Source organism: Dendrobates tinctorius, unplaced genomic scaffold, assembly GCF_039654945.1.
Source record: "Dendrobates tinctorius isolate UK_male_01 unplaced genomic scaffold, ASM3965494v1 ptg000069l, whole genome shotgun sequence".
NCBI lineage: Eukaryota > Metazoa > Chordata > Amphibia > Anura > Dendrobatidae > Dendrobates > Dendrobates tinctorius.
Window position 1 is genome coordinate 19,649,471 of NW_027361737.1, and position 17,263 is coordinate 19,666,733.

Consider the following 17,263-nt stretch of genomic DNA (forward strand, 5'->3'; position numbering starts at 1 on the left):
ATCCTAAACCATCCCGCTCTTTTATGTATTCTAAACTCCACCCACCTCCCAGCACATCCATTGTTCCAAGCAGGGAACCACCAAAGGTGCTCTGCTTCTCTCTAAGCAAGGAGCCGCAATGTGGTTGTGCAGAACTACTCTGTTGTGTGGGGTGCGAGTGTTGGAGCGTGGAAAGGAGTTCCCACCTTACCTGGATGGTGGGGCACCACACTTTAGGAGAAGGTGCAGTACCTCTGTGGCGACTGAGCCTCAGGGGCGCCACAAATACATATGTCGCCTTTTAAACGGTAGTACATTCTTTTGTGCCCCCATACAGTAGTAATGTCCTCTCTCCATGACACCCTTATACATGTAACGTACACATTTTCTGCCCTCATACAGTAAAAGCATCCACTTGTTATGTGTCGTTACATTTGGAACGTTTCATATTATGGCCCCATAAATAAATCATTAATAATGTATAGATCCACAAGGAGGGACATTTGGCCCCATACAGTAATTGGCCCCATACAGTAATGTCCCCTCGCGCTCTTAACGTCCCCTCATAAAAATGTTATTTAAAAAAAAAAACAGAAAAAAACAAAAAGCATTCCTCTCACTTGTGTCCCCACTCCCAAGACAAGCAGCTTCTTCCCCCTTTTGGTGCGGATGATGCAATGATGTTGTTACACCCGCTGCGGCTGAGTCTGATACGCTGGTGGTGTGGGGCAGGGAGCTAGTGGCTTTCTGCTCCGCAGGACTTTTCAGCTAGATGTGTGTCCAAGTATGCATATCGAGCTGAAAATAGTCTTGGAACTGGCGGCCACCCTCTACTCCGAGTCCGGAGGCCTACTCTGCGACGCTTAGGGGCCCACCAGGTGATTTCCCCCATCCTCCAGTGGACCAGTTCTAGCCTGACATTAGTATGTGGGTATTATGAGCTTATTATAGATGATGAGACCCTCTGAGCTGTATTTTGCCAATTTAAATCACCATGAACACTTACCTGTCAAACTAAATGTAGAAGTAAGAGGTACACAAAACAAATGCTGGGCGAGCCATTTCACGTGTGGCCAGCAGATGGCAGTGTGTGTACAGGTTAGAATAAGTTACACAGCAGAATAAACTGATTTTAGACCTTTTTAATCCAAGCACCAGCAAACAGTAGTTAGTATTAGTGGCTCCCCCCCCCAGGATGGGGCAGTCAGCACTGTACAGTCATTACTAACTGCAGATTACAATGTCTCATGTTGTATCTACATTCATGAAGAATTAGCTGTGACCTGATGAGTGTTCTGCTAATGGCTGGCTGGGAAGTTTCGTAGCTGTGGATGATGCTGCCAGTAATATGTGTTTGTTGCTCACTTGGTTTTGTATGCAGTTTATGCTAAATGCTGGGAGTTGTAGTTCTTGGACTCCAGAGCCTGCAGAGCACTTTGGTATAGTTTGTATTCCAGCTTCTCTGCTGTCCGGCATGTGACTGGTGCTGACGTGCACTGGGACAACTCCTCAGGGAACAGAGCGCACGCTGGAGCCTGAGCTCATCCCCTGCTCCGGTCATTAGGGAACAGAGTGACAGCCGTGTTCACGAAATAATCACCGACGAGGAATTGTGCGCACGTGCCGGTTACTTCCACCACTAACGTCACAGATCGCCATCGTGCACATGGAAAGCATTATGGAAAGGTTAGATAGGGAGCAGTATCGCCCTAAATCAGAGCACTAACCCGGGCCTGCTGCAACTCGTTTTCCAGCATTGGATTCTTTCTGTAAAGAATCCTGCACATGTCCATATAGAACATCTACGCGAAAAACCGCTGCCAGTGTCATCCGTGTTGTGTATCAGTGTGTCATCCATGTGTCCGTTTTTACCATCAGTGTGTGATCCGTGTGTCACTTTTTACCATCAGTGTATGGTCCGTGTGTCCGTTTTTACACTCAGTGTGTCATCCATGTGTCCGTTTTTACCATCAGTGTTCAGTGTGTCATTCGTATGTCTGTTTTTACCATCAGTGTATGGTCCGTGTGTCCGTTTTTACACTGTGTGTCATCCATGTGTCCGTTTTTACCATCAGTGTTCAGTGTGTCATTCGTATGTCTGTTTTTACCATCAGTGTATGGTCCGTGTGTCCGTTTTTACACTCAGTGTGTCATCCATGTGTCCGTTTTTACACTCAGTGTGTCATCCATGTGTCCGTTTTTACACTCAGTGTCATCCATGTGTCCGTTTTTACCATCAGTGTGTGATCCGTGTGTCACTTTTTACCATCAGTGTATGGTCCGTGTATCCGTTTTTACACTCAGTGTGTCATCCATGTGTCCGTTTTTACACTCAGTGTGTCATCCATGTGTCCGTTTTTACCATCAGTGTTCAGTGTGTCATCCGTAGGTCTGTTTTTACCATCAGTGTATGGTCCGTGTGTCCGTTTTTACACTCAGTGTGTCATCCATGTGTCCGTTTTTACCATCAGTGTGTGATCCGTGTGTCACTTTTTACCATCAGTGTATGGTCCGTGTATCCGTTTTTACACTCAGTGTGTCATCCATGTGTCCGTTTTTACACTCAGTGTGTCATCCATGTGTCCGTTTTTACCATCAGTGTTCAGTGTGTCATCCGTAGGTCTGTTTTTACCATCAGTGTATGGTCCGTGTGTCCGTTTTTACACTCAGTGTGTCATCCATGTGTCCGTTTTTACACTCAGTGTGTCATCCGTGTGTCCGTTTTTACCATCAGTGTATGGTCCGTGTGTCCGTTTTTACCCTCAGTGTGTCATCCATGTGTCCGTTTTTACCCTCAGTGTTCAGTGTGTCATCCGTGTGTCCGTTTTTACACTCAGTGTGTCATCCATGTGTCCGTTTTTACACTCAGTGTGTCATCCGTGTGTCCGTTTTTACACTCAGTGTGTCATCCATGTGTCCGTTTTTACACTCAGTGTGTCATCCGTGTGTCCGTTTTTACCATCAGTGTATGGTCCGTGTGTCCGTTTTTACCCTCAGTGTGTCATCCATGTGTCCGTTTTTACCCTCAGTGTTCAGTGTGTCATCTGTGTGTCCATTTTTACCATCAGTGTATGGTCCGTGTGTCCGTTTTTACCCTCAGTGTGTCATCCATGTGTCCGTTTTTACCCTCAGTGTTCAGTGTGTCATCCGTGTGTCCGTTTTTACCATCAGTGTATGGTCCGTGTGTCCGTTTTTACACTCAGTGTGTCGTCCGTGTGTCCGTTTTTACCATCAGTGTGTCGTCCGTGTGTCCGTTTTTACCATCAGTGTGTCGTCCGTGTGTCCGTTTTTACCATCAGTGTGTGATCCGTGTGTCCGTTTTTACACTCAGTGTGTGATCCGTGTGTCCGTTTTTACCATCAGTGTATGATCCGTGTGGCCGTTTTTACCATCAGCGTGACATCCATGTGTCCGTTTTTACCCTCAGTGTATGATCCGTGTGTCCGTTTTTACCATCAGTGTGTCATCCATGTGTCCGTTTTTACCCTCAGTGTATGATCCATGTGTCCGTTTTTACCCTCAGTGTGTCATCCATGTGTCCGTTTTTACCCTCAGTGTATGGTCCGTGTGTCCGTTTTTACCCTCAGTGTTCGGTGTGTCATCCATGTGTCCGTTTTTACCATCAGTGTATGGTCCGTGTGTCCGTTTTTACACTCAGTGTGTCATCCGTGTGTCCGTTTTTACCATCAGTGTGTCATCCATGTGTCCGTTTTTACCCTTAGTGTTCAGTGTGTCATCCATTAGTCCGTTTTTACCATCCACGTAATCCATGTGTCCGTTTTTACCCTCAGTGTGTCATCCGTTTATAGGTCTGTATTTCTGGACGACCATGTGCGTAAGGCATGACGGCCCCATAGGAGTCTGTGTATGAGTCCGTCATATAACTGGCAGCTGTGTGACGTGTGCATGAAGGCCCCCCCCCCCCCCCGCCCGTACACACTAGATCAAAGTCGTCCGAACCGGACAATATGCGAGGCATTAACACACTAATCTGTATGGGGGTCTCCCAAATCTCCCGCGACCGATGATATCAGGGAAGAGAAGGATCCGGCATGTTGGATTTCCAAGGGCCGATCCTTTTGTTCTCCAGATGTGGCCACCATTGCGGAGATGGCGGCCGTCCTATCCGATGTGTTTGGGGTGTTTAGACTGTAAGCGATAGGTGCAGCCCCCTCACTCTGCATTAGTCCTATAGCAGGTGTGCAGTCAGCATGGCGTCCCCACTAATGCCCACGTGCTCTGTGCCTTCCTGTCATTCTCAGGTAATCCTCGGACAGTACACCTGGATCTCGTATGAAGAGACCTATTCGGCAGCATCTAACTTCGGCCGTGGACTTTCTACACTTGGCCAGAAACCCAGGTCGAATATCGCCATATTTTGCGAGACCCGAGCGGAGTGGATAATCTCAGCGCAGGCATGCTTCATGTCCAATTTCCCACGTGAGTAATACTCCGCAGTCAGGGGGGAATTGGCTGCTCGTCTGGTAATGTAATCCTCGTCTTGTAAGCCTGCGCAGACATTATGTTTAATGGCCTCTTCTGTGCTGGGCTTTGTTGTCCTCTGCCATTATTACATCTGGTTTATGTTATAATCTTGCATCATGTAACGTTCCAGTATTGTCCTCATACATCACAATGGAGGAATGTAATTTTTCTGTGCTGCTCCATTTACCCTTTTGCACCAATTTTGCTAAATTGCCGCAATTATTGTTTGATTGAAGTTCATGTTGTGATGCCAGGTGACAGCAGATTCCCAACTGGAGCCATCTTGTTCTACACATCCTGTGTACTGCGAGGCCGTCGGATCCGACATGGTTTTGCCGGGGAAATCCACATGTGGAATCCTTGTGGTTTTCAGATCTGAAACTGTTTTGGAAAAGTTTTTCTTAATGTTTTATTGAAGCAGATTTTGGGATTGTTCAGACAGTTTACGTGAAAAGCGGAGATTCTTCTCCAAAATCCACAGAAAAAATGCTTCACATACTGATTGAATAAGTTTCCTGTGGATTTCAAAGGGGGAAAAATGTCTCAAGTCTGCATGAAGCGCCATTCTTGAGGCATTTACAATAGTATTAAAAAAATGCTCCAAATTTTACAAATCAATATATTGAAGGAGAAAATATAACTCCTGCACTAAAATCACATCCAAAGACTTAACTTTTCTTTGTGGAGCACCTTTTATATGGATTTCTCAGAAAGAAGTGGCCTTGGGTATGTTGGCGCTGAGCTTTTTGTCATAGATTTTGAAGCAGATCTTCCCCCAAATCTAGATCAAAGAGTATTGACAGAGTATTTAAAGCTTTTTTATGTGGATTTTAAAGGGGATCCTTTGATCTTCTTGTTGATGAATATTGGCCCCCGATATATCATGAAGCTAGTCTTGATGGGAGGGCGGAGTGGAGTGCAAGGCTCCTGGTTCATTAATTGGCACACACCTCTTAATGAATCAGTCGTGGTATGAATTGTCCACAAACCTTACTCCAGTCAGGGATTGGAGTAAGCTTCATGGTGTTCAGTATCAATTTGACAAGCAGGGGTTGGCATGCACTTGTCACCCTCCAGCTCCACGCATTTTGTCAGTGTTGTGCAAAAATGGCATGAAAAAGCCAAACGTTGTGGTCCGGGACCCTCTATAATCATGTGGCGGGGTGCTCGGTACACACTGCAGATATCAGGGGTCTGTCCTTCATCTGACACAACACGTTCTTTTCACACCGCTAATCATTGATAATGTTGGGACCCTACAAGGATTAGAGATCCTCTTTTACAATGTCGCCTCACCCCTCTATGTGACGTCGCCATTGACAGAACGCCGCTGGCCTGGATCGTGGACTTTCCAAGCTTTTATGAGTTTCCACAAATCAACTTGATGACTTTAATCTCTGCAGTTGGGTAAGATGTTTTCCGAAACGTCTTCTGCTTATCACCATTGTACTCTCGTTCCCAATGATTTTTACCCGAATCCGTGCGGTCCGGTGCTTTCCCTCAGCGTGAGTCACATCCAGTAAGCAGACATTTGCACGCTGACACGTGGGTGCGATGATTTTCCGTCACTTTCCCCTTATCGTATATTGAACAGTTCCCCACCGTCTGCTTCCACTGTCCTAATAATGAGTATGGGACCCCGGAATATCCCATCCCCCCTCCGGCCTGTGACATGACAGCTCTACAGATAATGTAAATAACCGTAGTCCCCTCGTCACCCCGGCTGAAGCTTTCCCACCGTGTTGGACAATGACAAGGGTCGGCAGCAGGATGTGAGGGGGAGCGCGCAGAGCGGGGCACACGGCTCTTGAAACGTGCGCTCTCTCACTCCTGGCTTCTTCCCCTGACACAGCAACTGTCTGCATAGAACATGGTGCAAGCTGGGATTTTCTAACTTGTCATGTCCGCCGTCTGGCCGATCTTTGTACATTTAATAGCTTGCGTTTAAGGAAAAATGCATAAAATGCTCAATCTAAGCAGAATGTACAAAAAATAAAGTAGCATTATAAATCCTCTGCTGGTCTATTGGCTGCAGGTTGTGTGCCCCTATTTTTTGCTTAATTCGCTTTAAAGGGTTTGTCTTCTTTCATAGTAAAATCTCCAAAGGGTTAAAATAGCGATTAATGCTAATAAACGACTGCCACTTTAGCGCTGCCTCTCCGCCACTTTCTGTTAGCATTTGTTGACAGGCTGCAGCAGTGACGTCAATGTCACGCTGGAGCCAATCACTGGGCTCAACGTCTCATTCATCTACCACCGATTGACTGCTGAGCTCAGTCACTGGCTACAGTGGTCACATGCCGTAAACGTGACATCACCGCTGCAGTGGGCCAGACGGTCTCGCGCCATCAACCCCCTGTGGCATCGCCACTGGACCCAGTGATTGGCTCCAGTGGTCACATACGGTAAATGTGACATTACAGCTGCAGCTAATTGGTGGGCTCAGTAATCACAAACAGCTTCACCACCGAGCTTCGTGATTGGCTGCAGTGGTCACAGGATGTAGACGTGACGGCACTGCGGCACCCATGTCACCAAAAGACAACGAGGAGCAGCAAGGATCCGGCGCTGACGGGCATTTGGTGAATAATCTTGATTTTATTTTGACCTGGATCATGGGAGATCTGCTATGAATGAGCCATGTAAGGGTCTGTTCACACTGCATTAGTTCTTGATTAGTGGTGGGCGAACGCCTTATCCGAGCATGCTCGGGTGTTAGCCGAGTATTTGGGCGCTCTCGTATATTATGTTCGAGTCCCTTGGCTAGGGAGTTGCTCTATACTACAGAATAGAAGTCAAAGGGAAGGTTAAAACAGCACCCAAGCATGTTTTTAAGTGTTTCTTCAGTGTCAACGGAATAAAATGTTGGAAAAGTGTCCGGGAAAAAAACAAAAACTTGGGAAAAAAAAAATGAAAAATGCTTCAAGATTACAAAACTCCAGAGAAAAGAGCGATTCCCGAAGCATCTTCTGCTTGAGGAATGGACATTTTTGGCCTCTAGTAAGAGACAGTGTGAACAAGCACTAATACCTGGTGGATCAGACAAGCGTCATTCTGACTTGTGATTCACTTGCATTAACCCTATTTAGATTTGTATTGACTCCCTGCATGTAATGGAGCAGAGCGTTGTGTCCGACTGCACAGTAGTACCGGATTCTCACACACTATGTTGCAGTAAAATCTGATTTTGGCTTCTTTGGGAAAATAAGTCCAGGCTTTACGGGCAATTTCCAGTAGCGTAAACCCAATGCACAAATTGCTGATACTCCACTTTCACTTACATTATATGGCTTCTCCATGGCTGAGTTAGTTCTATTCCTGTAGTGCACTTTTCCCAAATGTGATATTCATCATAAGAATAATTACAATTCTAGAAACCCATGATAGCTACACATTGATGGTGCCACAAGACAGCAACCAATTATAATCACTGCTGCAAAACCATCCAGCAAATCAGGAGACTGCCTTTACATGTTGAAGAAAGGGTTCTTCACAGTAACAGTAGTCACATTTTGTACCCAAAGGGTTGTCATGTCTCGTTGAAAGAGTTGTAATTAATTATCTGATTGCCAAGTGGGTACCTGAAGGAAACGTTTGTCTTTGCCCCTTGCTTTTTTTTTTTTTTTTTGGGGGGGGGGGGGGGGGGGGGCTTTAGTGATAATTTGTGTAAGCTGAAAATGCAACTATTGCCTGGAGTGGAGACGACACTTTGATCTCTGCTGATCTGGGGGATTTTTTGCATGCATGCCATCCGTGTCATGCCCACCCTGCCCAAGAACCTGTGTAGGAAGTGACTAAGTGGTAAATCAGCATGTGCCTCTCCCTACAGAGGTTCCACTATAACCACTGCCCTGGCCTGAGGGTATAGGCTGGCCGCAGGATGGCCCACCAGAAAATGCCCAGCAGTGACCACCTAGGAAGACTTTAGGGCTTAAATGGGCACCTCCGCTCCCCAAGCATTGTAGCTTATGTAGTGTCACCTCCACCAGACCCATCGCAACACTGAGGCCTGGCCATGATTGTCAGTGTACAACGGCGGACAGTGGAGATTTTGGGAGATCTTATGATACATTTTATTTTCATTCATGATGTGTTGTTACTACGTATGAAGCTTTTTGGGGATTTGTCACCGGGCACCATATATTTTTGTACTTGGCGTCAGAGGCTTTTCGGATGAAGGGAAAATGCGACTGTTTGCTAACGTTTTATAGAAGAAGCCTTGTGGATAAAGCACACGGTCAGTACGTGTGGGGGGGTTTTATTACCTGGCGCATGTGAACAGGCAGCAGGACGTGGAGGCCCTGTTTTCTCCCCAGTAATCCTGACTTTTTCACATGGCTCTGAAGGCTCAGCGCTGTTGGTGTGTGTATCACTCGGTGTCCATGAACTCCAGCAGGACTGTCATCATCGAGTGCATGAAAGCTTCTCCGCACTCGTGCTGACAAGTGAGGGCTCTACAGAGCGCAGCTCTGGCTTCTTCCAGCTGCTTTCTCTTCTTTCCTCATGACGTTAGTCCGAGGTTTTGGCAACTCTACAAGATTCTCATATGATTTTTCTGGGCCTGGAAAAATTTCTATAATCAGTCAGAAGTAGGTCTCTCGACCATTGTTAGTCTTAAAAGCATTTATCTTATGTGTTCCAGTAGTGTTGGACTGGGATGAGAAAGGCCCACTAGTAACTTGGAGTTTGGGGGAGGCACTTTTCACCTGCATACAAATATTACACTACCTCCACAATCACAAATTTACCCTTATCTCTATAGAATAAAAAACTAGGTAGTTTGGCTAATGAGTGCTAAGATGCTGCTTTTTTCTGTGCTGAGTGAATTAAGTGAATTATTCCAAGGAGTGCCTATACAATGGGGTTGGGGGATCAGATCTGTACAGGGGCCCACTGAGGAATTCCCCTGTTCCCCTATAGGCTGCCAGTCCGAGCCTGTGTTCCAGCCATATTTCCAGTGCAGAAGTCATCAGCTTGTTGCAGAACTTCTACCATTTTTGTCATAGCAAAAAAAAAAATCAATTTCTCCTCTCAGTTGCTGACTGCTGCGGCTCTGACTGGTGGTACCACCAGTGATCCCTAAGTCAAGGCTCTGGAACCCCTGAGAAGACTCCTATACATGGAGAGAGGAAGTGCAGATGATTAGCCTCCGCTCCATTCATTATTAATAAGGCTGATGGAAAAAATGGAATACAGTTCTCATCTTGCTCCTGCAGTCCCATAGACAATGAATGGAGCAGAGGTTGAACATGTGCACCTCATTTTCATTCAAGAGTCCCAGTCTCCCAATTGCTTGAGGTCCCAGAGATAAAGGTAGGTTGGTAACTTGGTGATAACCTTTTAATTGAGTCTCTGACCTGAAAGCAGTGGTTTTGAAAGTTCTGCCAAGTGCCCCATATACTATACTATCAAAATAATTGTGCTTGAGGATATACAGCTGTGGTAAAAATTAAGAGAAAAACTCCACAGTTTTATAAAAATCAGCTTCTCTACATGTCTGACAGCCATTCCATTCCAGTGTCAGTTGAATTCCAACCAGAGTACACCTCATTTTACTTAATGTGCTTCTGATTAGGTGATCACCTGAACCAAATCTTCTTTAACGAAGGAAAGTATAAAAACCCTGCTGTGGTGTTCACGATCCTCTTGCAATAGGACAAGCTGGATGGCAAAACAAGTGCTAGTAATATCCCAAAAGTAATAGGAATGAAAAAATAACTTTTATCCATGCCAAAGGAGTTGAAAAAAAAAGTCTTGAGTGAGGAAAAGAAGGGCTCAATTCTGGCTTTACTAGCAGAGGGATACAGTGAGCGTCATGTTGTCTCCATCTTTAAAATTTCTAAGATGGTAGTCCATTACAACAAGATCAAGCAGCAGACATTGGGGACAACAAAGCTACAGACCGGCAGAGGGCGAAAACGATTCACCACCGACCAGGATGACCGTCATCTTATTTGAATTTCACTCAGCAACAGCAGGATGACATCAAGTGACCTAGAAAAGGAATGGCATATGGCAGCTGGGGTGAAGTGCATGGCAAGAACAGTTCGTAACAGGCTCCTAGAGGCAGGACTCAAGTCATGTAAAGCTAGAAAAAAAGCCTTTCATTAATGAGAAGCAAAGGAGAGCCAGGCTGAAGTTTGCCAAAGACCATAAGGATTGGACCATAGAGGACTGGAGTAAGGTCATCTTCTCTGATTAGTCTAATTTTCAGCTTTGCCCAACACCTGGTCGTCTAATGATTAGACGGAGACCTGGAGAGGAGTACAAGCCAGTGTCTTGCACCCACTGTGAAATTTGGTGGAGGATCGGTGATGATCTGAGGATGCTTCAGCAAGGCTGAAATTGGGCAGGTTAATCTTTGTGAAGGACGTATGAATCAAGCCGCATACAAGGTTATACTGGAAAAACAGTTGATTCCTTCTGCTCAGGCAATGTTCCCCAACTCTGAGGACTGTTTTTTCCAGCAGGATAATGTGCCATGCCACACAGGTAGGTCAATTATTGTGTGGATGAAGGACCACCACATCAAATCCTTGTCATGGACAGCCCAATCTCCAGACCTGAACCCCATTGAAAACCTCTGGAATGTAATCAAGAGGGAGATGGATAGTCACAAGCCATCAAACCAAGAAGAACTGCTTACATTTTTGTACCAGGAGTGGGATAAGGTCACCCAAAAGCAGTGTGAAAGACTGGTGGAAAGCATGCCAAGATGCATGAAAGCTGTGATTAAAAATCATGGTTATTTCACAAAATATTGATTTCTGAACTCTTCCTGAGTTTAAACATTAGTATTGTTGTTTCTAAATGATTATGAACTTGTTTTCTTAGCATTATTTGAGGTCTGCAAGTACTGCATTATTTTGTTATTTTGACCATTTCTCATTTTCTGAAAATAAAAAATTTAGTGCTTGGAAATTCGGAGACATGTTGTCAGTAGTTTATAGAATAAAAGAGCAATTTACATTTTACTTAAAAATATACCTATAAAGAGAAAAATCAGATAAGATTAACATTTTGCAGTGGCCTCTTAATTTTTGCCAGACCTGTACATAGAGGGCGTTACTACAAAATGATTGGGCCCATAGTAAGACCCCAAAATTAAGACCCAGACAAGACTCGAAAATAGTAGCAAACCCAGACCTTTAATTCAAACACCATACTAGACCCTTATTATTAATTTAGACCACAGACCAAACGTCTGTGGGTTTTTTTCACATCCAAAGTCAAACCCCCTAACTTTAGGCTGTATTTACACATGTATTTTTTTTTTTTTATTATTGGGCAGCGCCATAGAGTAGCATGTATGTGTTCACACATTTGTTAAAATCATGGATTCAGCAGTGAAATCCTTATGACTCTGAGCAGGTAGTATTCCCATCCAACTTTGCATATCAAACTCTGCCATTAAAGTCTATGGGAAGCCTTCGGTTTGCACCTGTATCTAACACATCTGTTGCTTAGTGATGACATGAATTAAAACGTGGCCTTCCAGGGGTCTTTTTATTGGCAACAAGCACTTCTCTTCAGTGGGGAAAAAAATAGAGCCAAAAAAACAGAAGCAGCTAAGGATGTAACTATGATGACACCTGAGAAAAAAATAAGTCTTTTTCCTCTAAAATGGTAACAATAACAAACATGTGTGAATGCAGCCTTAATCAGACCTCAGAAAAATAAAACATATTCGAACCATACATTGGACACCAGTTTTTATGCACGGTCTGTAGTTTACTGCGCAAAATCCTGGTGGCAGGTTCACTTTAAAGAACTATTCCCATTTTGTACATTGTACCAAAGCTAGGCAGGGCTTAATTAGATATATCTGACTCGTTTTGATTAAGAACCAGGAAATTGGTTCATCTTGTGTCAGTCTGCTGAATGAAGCAGAGAGGAGTGTGTTGAAGCTGGTGAGTGACCAGCCAAAATGTGAGCTGTAGCTGGGAGGGACAAACTAGGGTCTCTGTCTGAATGGAGACTGCATGGGTCAGCTGGGAAAGCTGAGCAGTCTGTGTACTGGAGCTGTAGAGTAATGTGTGAAAGCTGCTGGCGCTCGGGTTGAAGGGGATACCGAGACTGGTGTGATTGTACCTCCTCTGTGTATAAAGTTCGCTGTAATCTGTTCAGGTGAGCCCGCACTGACATATATGTACCTGCTAAATGAACTGTTTATTTGCTGTTATCCCTTTGTGACCAAGAGAGGCTGTTTTGGTTTTGAATCCTTTGGAGTCTTACGAAAGCAAAAAAACTACACGTTTGGACCAAAACCGCATTGTATTTGTGAACGCTGCCTAATGCCTTCTTGGGGGTGAATCCCTACAATATTTAGGGCACATCTGCACAATATGCTATAAATGTTTAGTAGATGTGGCTCCCAGATGTGGGACCTGCATTTGTCTCATGAACTGGGCCACATGCATGTAGCTGTCAATGGTCAGATGATTGCAAGTTTCATACAAATGACTGGACTGAGCTGTGCACATGTATGGGGATTCTGACCATGTGTCCACTGAGGGCGGTGCACATTTCAGGCCCCTGTTCTCTAAATAGATGTGCGATCTCCAGGTGCCATGCATTCACGGTATATATTATGGGTATGCCATGTATGTCCATGATCTCTACATCTAGACTTGCTGGAGTCTGGAGTGTGAAGGGTGCAGGACACATTCGCAGTCGCTCAGCCATAGATGCAGGCTTTCCCTGCCTTTCACTGTTTATGTAACACGGGTCACTGCAGTGAGTGAAGACATCTTGTGGGAACCGTCCCCGCCACTCGCTGGTCCCACTCACTAACAAGGAGGAGGCCGTGAAAGCTTCATACGTGTGTGTTCGCCTTGGCCCTTATGTTATAAGATGTCTTGTAATGGCAGTAGGAATGATTGATGCATTTGAATAGTACTGATACTTTTGCATCTGTAAACATGTACATAAAATGTTAGATGCACGCTAATACTTTAATATAGAAGACCTGTTCAGTATGTGCTCTTCTCCTACTATAGTAATATACTTCTTTCGCATTCACCATGTCACGTTTGCAAGTTCTCAGATCGGTGTACAGGCCGTCCTAGTCTTAACCACTTCAGTCATCTTGGGTCAAACAAAGTTCCTTAAAAAAACCAAAAAATTTGAATCGTCATCAACTCATACGTTTGAATTAATTTATGTTTTTCATGTCTTCTGATGAAATGATGGCACATCTCCCAATGTTGAAAGGTTTTTTTTTTTAATCAGAACTCATGGAACATTGTAAGAAGGAGGCCGTGGGGGTCATCATCATCCAATTTCCCGTGGCCGATCACTTCTTGCTCTGATTTACTTTTCAGCTTGGGGTATGCGCACACAACGTCTTTTTTGAGTGGGCACACTCCGTAATCCGCCTGAAAAAGCCCTAATGAAATGCTAAAAAGAAGAATGAACATAAGCACTGTAATGGAAAACAACTCGCCATTAGTGTTGAGCATTCCGATACTGCAATATCGGGTATCGGCCGATATTCGCGGTATCGGAATTCCGATACTGAGTTCCGATACTTTTAGTATATCGAATACCGGAATCGGAAGTTCCCATAATGCAATGGGCCAGTTAGATTTTATTCAGCCAATGAGGATCCTAAGAAGTGTGGCCACATCCTGTTAGAGCATGTTAGCATTGTAACTACTGACATGGCTGTGATTGGCTGCTGAAATGATGTCATGATGCGCATGTTAGGCATGTAACTACTGGCATGGCTGTGATTGGCTGCTGAAATGATGTCATGATGCACTATAAAAGCCGCCACCTCCATTTTGGGTTCACTCTGCTGTGAATTCAGTTAGGGATAGGACGCTGCTGTTCTGAGGGACAGTGTGACCTAGCGATTTTTCTATTTTTTGCTTTACCCAGGCTACTTTATCAACCGCTGTAGCTTTCTTTTGCCTTGCAGCGCTGTTCACGGTTGTCTGCGAGGTCTCTGTGTGTGAGTGCAGCTCACGCTGTAGTGGGTTCTGCAGCCACCTCCGGTTGTAGTCCGCTCAGTGTGCGTCACTGCCTCATACATTGTCCTTTTCTGCATTAGTGCTGCTCATTTTTCCAGATTTCTCCTATTAGTGTGGTTCCATCCGTATCCAGCTAGACTATTTGCAAACACTATATAGGAGTAGAAAGAGGAGCCTTTCTGCTGGATTGTGCCCTGCAGCCCCAGCCAGATTAGTATTAGCCTATTTTTTGGAGCCTCATCTATTGCATTGTAGGTTACCTTCCTGCATTGTAATAGCTACAAAAAGTTTGTGATACTATCGCTTTTACATCTTTGGGCACATCCAGTGTCTTTTTGTGAAAAAAAAAAAAAAAAAGTTAATAAAGTTCACCAAACACTACACTTTACAGTTGTGTAGGCCACATTAGCTCATATTAAAGTCTAGTCCACACTTTATAAAATTAGTGTTTCTTATATCTGTTAGCAGCTATTCAGGAATAAGCACACTAAGCCCTTAGTACTTTTCTGCCTATCTTTATCAGTCTACCAAGATAAAGAAGGCAGGGAGTAAGGCACGTGGTCGTGGGGATTCTGTGCCTGCTGCGGGCACCAGCGACTCAGCATCCCCCAGTTTTCCCAGGGAACAGTCCTTTATGCGCAGCTTTGTAGGAGCTCGCCGTACACCACTTCTGCGGGACGAACAAATTGAAGCCGTTGTCGGATGGATGGCAGCTAACGTATCGACTTCAATTAGTTCCAGATCCTCTCAGGTCCAGAGCACTGAAGAGCACCAACCTGTCTCTTCACCACCTGCCAAATTGCCCAGGCAGTCAGAGAGCCCTGGACAGGAGCCATCTCTACTTCTGTTCTCTGAATCTGTTGGCTTGGAAAGAGGGGGCCAGCCAAGCAGCATTCGAGAATTTGAAGAAGAGGTAGTATGCAGTAATGCGCAACAGCTTTGTCTCTCTGAATCTGAAGAGGCGGGTGGGCCAGTGCCTATGGTCAGCACCCCTCAGTACGCATCTGATGATGAGACTCAGGTGCCACTTTCTGGTGCGTACTGTGCTGTCGAGACTACCCAGGAGAAGCAGTCGTTTGAAGAGGGTAGTGTAGATGATGAGGTCCTTGACCCATCATGGCGTGAGGTACAGGAAGGTGGTGGGAGCAGCTCTGAGGAAGAGATTTCCCGAAAGGCCAAAAAAGGAGGGAGATGGAGGGGGCAGACACGGTTGCCTGTAGCCTCCACTTCGGCACCCATTAGGAGCATGCCTCTTCCAAAACCCAAAACGGGCGCTCCCAAAACTTGCAGTGCCTGGTCCTTTTTTGACACAGTTGCAGATGACATTTGCTTTGTCAAATGCAAGCTGTGTAATCAGAAAGTGAAAAGTGTCAGCAACATCAATACCACAAATATGTGGAAACATGTGCGGACCAAGCATGTGGTGGAGTTACAAAGACACACTGAAGACCTAGGCCAACCTACAGCGCCACCTACCACCTCTTCAGCTCGTGTTGTAGCCTCTTCCTCCATCTCACACACAGCTGATTCGGCTTCCTCACAGGATCGCCATGGAAGAACCTTTGGCACTGTTGTACAGAAACACATTGTCATTCCACCCACAACACCATGTTCCCTGTCATCCTCACACTCCCAGGCCAGTTTACAGCCATCGGTAGCACAAGCATGGGAGAAAAGGCGCCCATACTCGGCAAACGACCCCCGGCACAGGCTCTGAATGCTGGCATTGCAAAACTACTGTCCCTTGAAATGCTCTAATTTAGGCTGGTGTAGACTGACACCTTCCATAACTTCATGGCATTTGCAGTCCCACAATACAACGTGCCCAGCCGCTTTTATTTCAGCAGGCAAGCTGTTCCTGCCCTGCAAAAGCATGTGGAGGGAAAAATTAAACACGCGCTTCTAAACGCCGTCAGTAGCAAGGTCCACCTGACCACCGATGCGTGGACCAGTAACCATGGACAGGGACGATATCTTTCCCTCACTGCCCATTGGGTAAATGTTGTGGTGCCGGGTACGGATCTTGAGAGTAGCGCTGTACGTGTTCTGCCAACTCCAAGGATTGCAGGAATCCAGTCTGTACACATTGACTCCTCCTCATACTCCAGTTCCTCTGAATCAGCGCTGCAGGAGCCGTCACAGTCTACCTCCACATGGACCCGTGAACGCTTACCTGTTAAGACCGATATGAGCACAGCCGTGGCCAAACGTCAGCAGGCCGTATTGAAATTAATTTCTTTTGGGGAATCGAAGCCACACAGCGCAGCTCTGGAATGCCATCAAGCAGGAGAGCGACATGTGGTTTGTGCCAGCGAATCTCCAGCTGGCATGGTAGTGTGTGGCAATGGCCGAAATCTGGTGGCAGCTCTGGGCCTAGGCAACCTCACTCACATCTCATGTCTGACACATGTGCTCAACTTGGTCGTGCAGAGTTTTTTGATAGACTATCCGGATCTTGATGCACTGCTGCACAAGGTCCGCATAGAGTGCGCTCACTTGCGGCGTTCCAGCATGGCAAGATCGCGCATTGCAGCACTGCAGCGCCGATTCCGCCTTCCGGAACATTGCATCATATGTGACCTACCCACCAGGTGGAATTCAACGTTACATATGTTGGAGAGGTTGTGTGAGCAGCAGGCAGCAGTAATAAAGTACCAGCTGCATCAGGCGCAAACAAGTCGCACTGCGCGCCGTTCACACTTCACCACCACTGAGTGGGTCTCTATGAAGGACATCTGCCACGTTTTGCGAGCCTTCGATGATTCCACTCGGATGGCGAGTGCAGATGATGCACTAGTCAGCTGTTATGAATGGGTCACCGAGGA

At 45.6% G+C, this 17,263-nt stretch overlaps 1 protein-coding gene across 3 annotated transcripts in view; it reads left to right on the top strand.

Annotated features, from left to right (window-relative positions):
* ACSL3 (acyl-CoA synthetase long chain family member 3) overlaps positions 1-17,263 on the top strand; it is a 140,851-nt gene that overhangs the window by 49,791 nt on the left and 73,797 nt on the right. For all 3 annotated transcript variants that reach the window (XM_073581136.1, XM_073581138.1, XM_073581137.1), the window contains exon 3: positions 4,242-4,419. In XM_073581136.1, the coding sequence (XP_073437237.1) occupies positions 4,242-4,419 (178 nt within the window). The remainder of the gene's footprint in view (positions 1-4,241; positions 4,420-17,263) is intronic.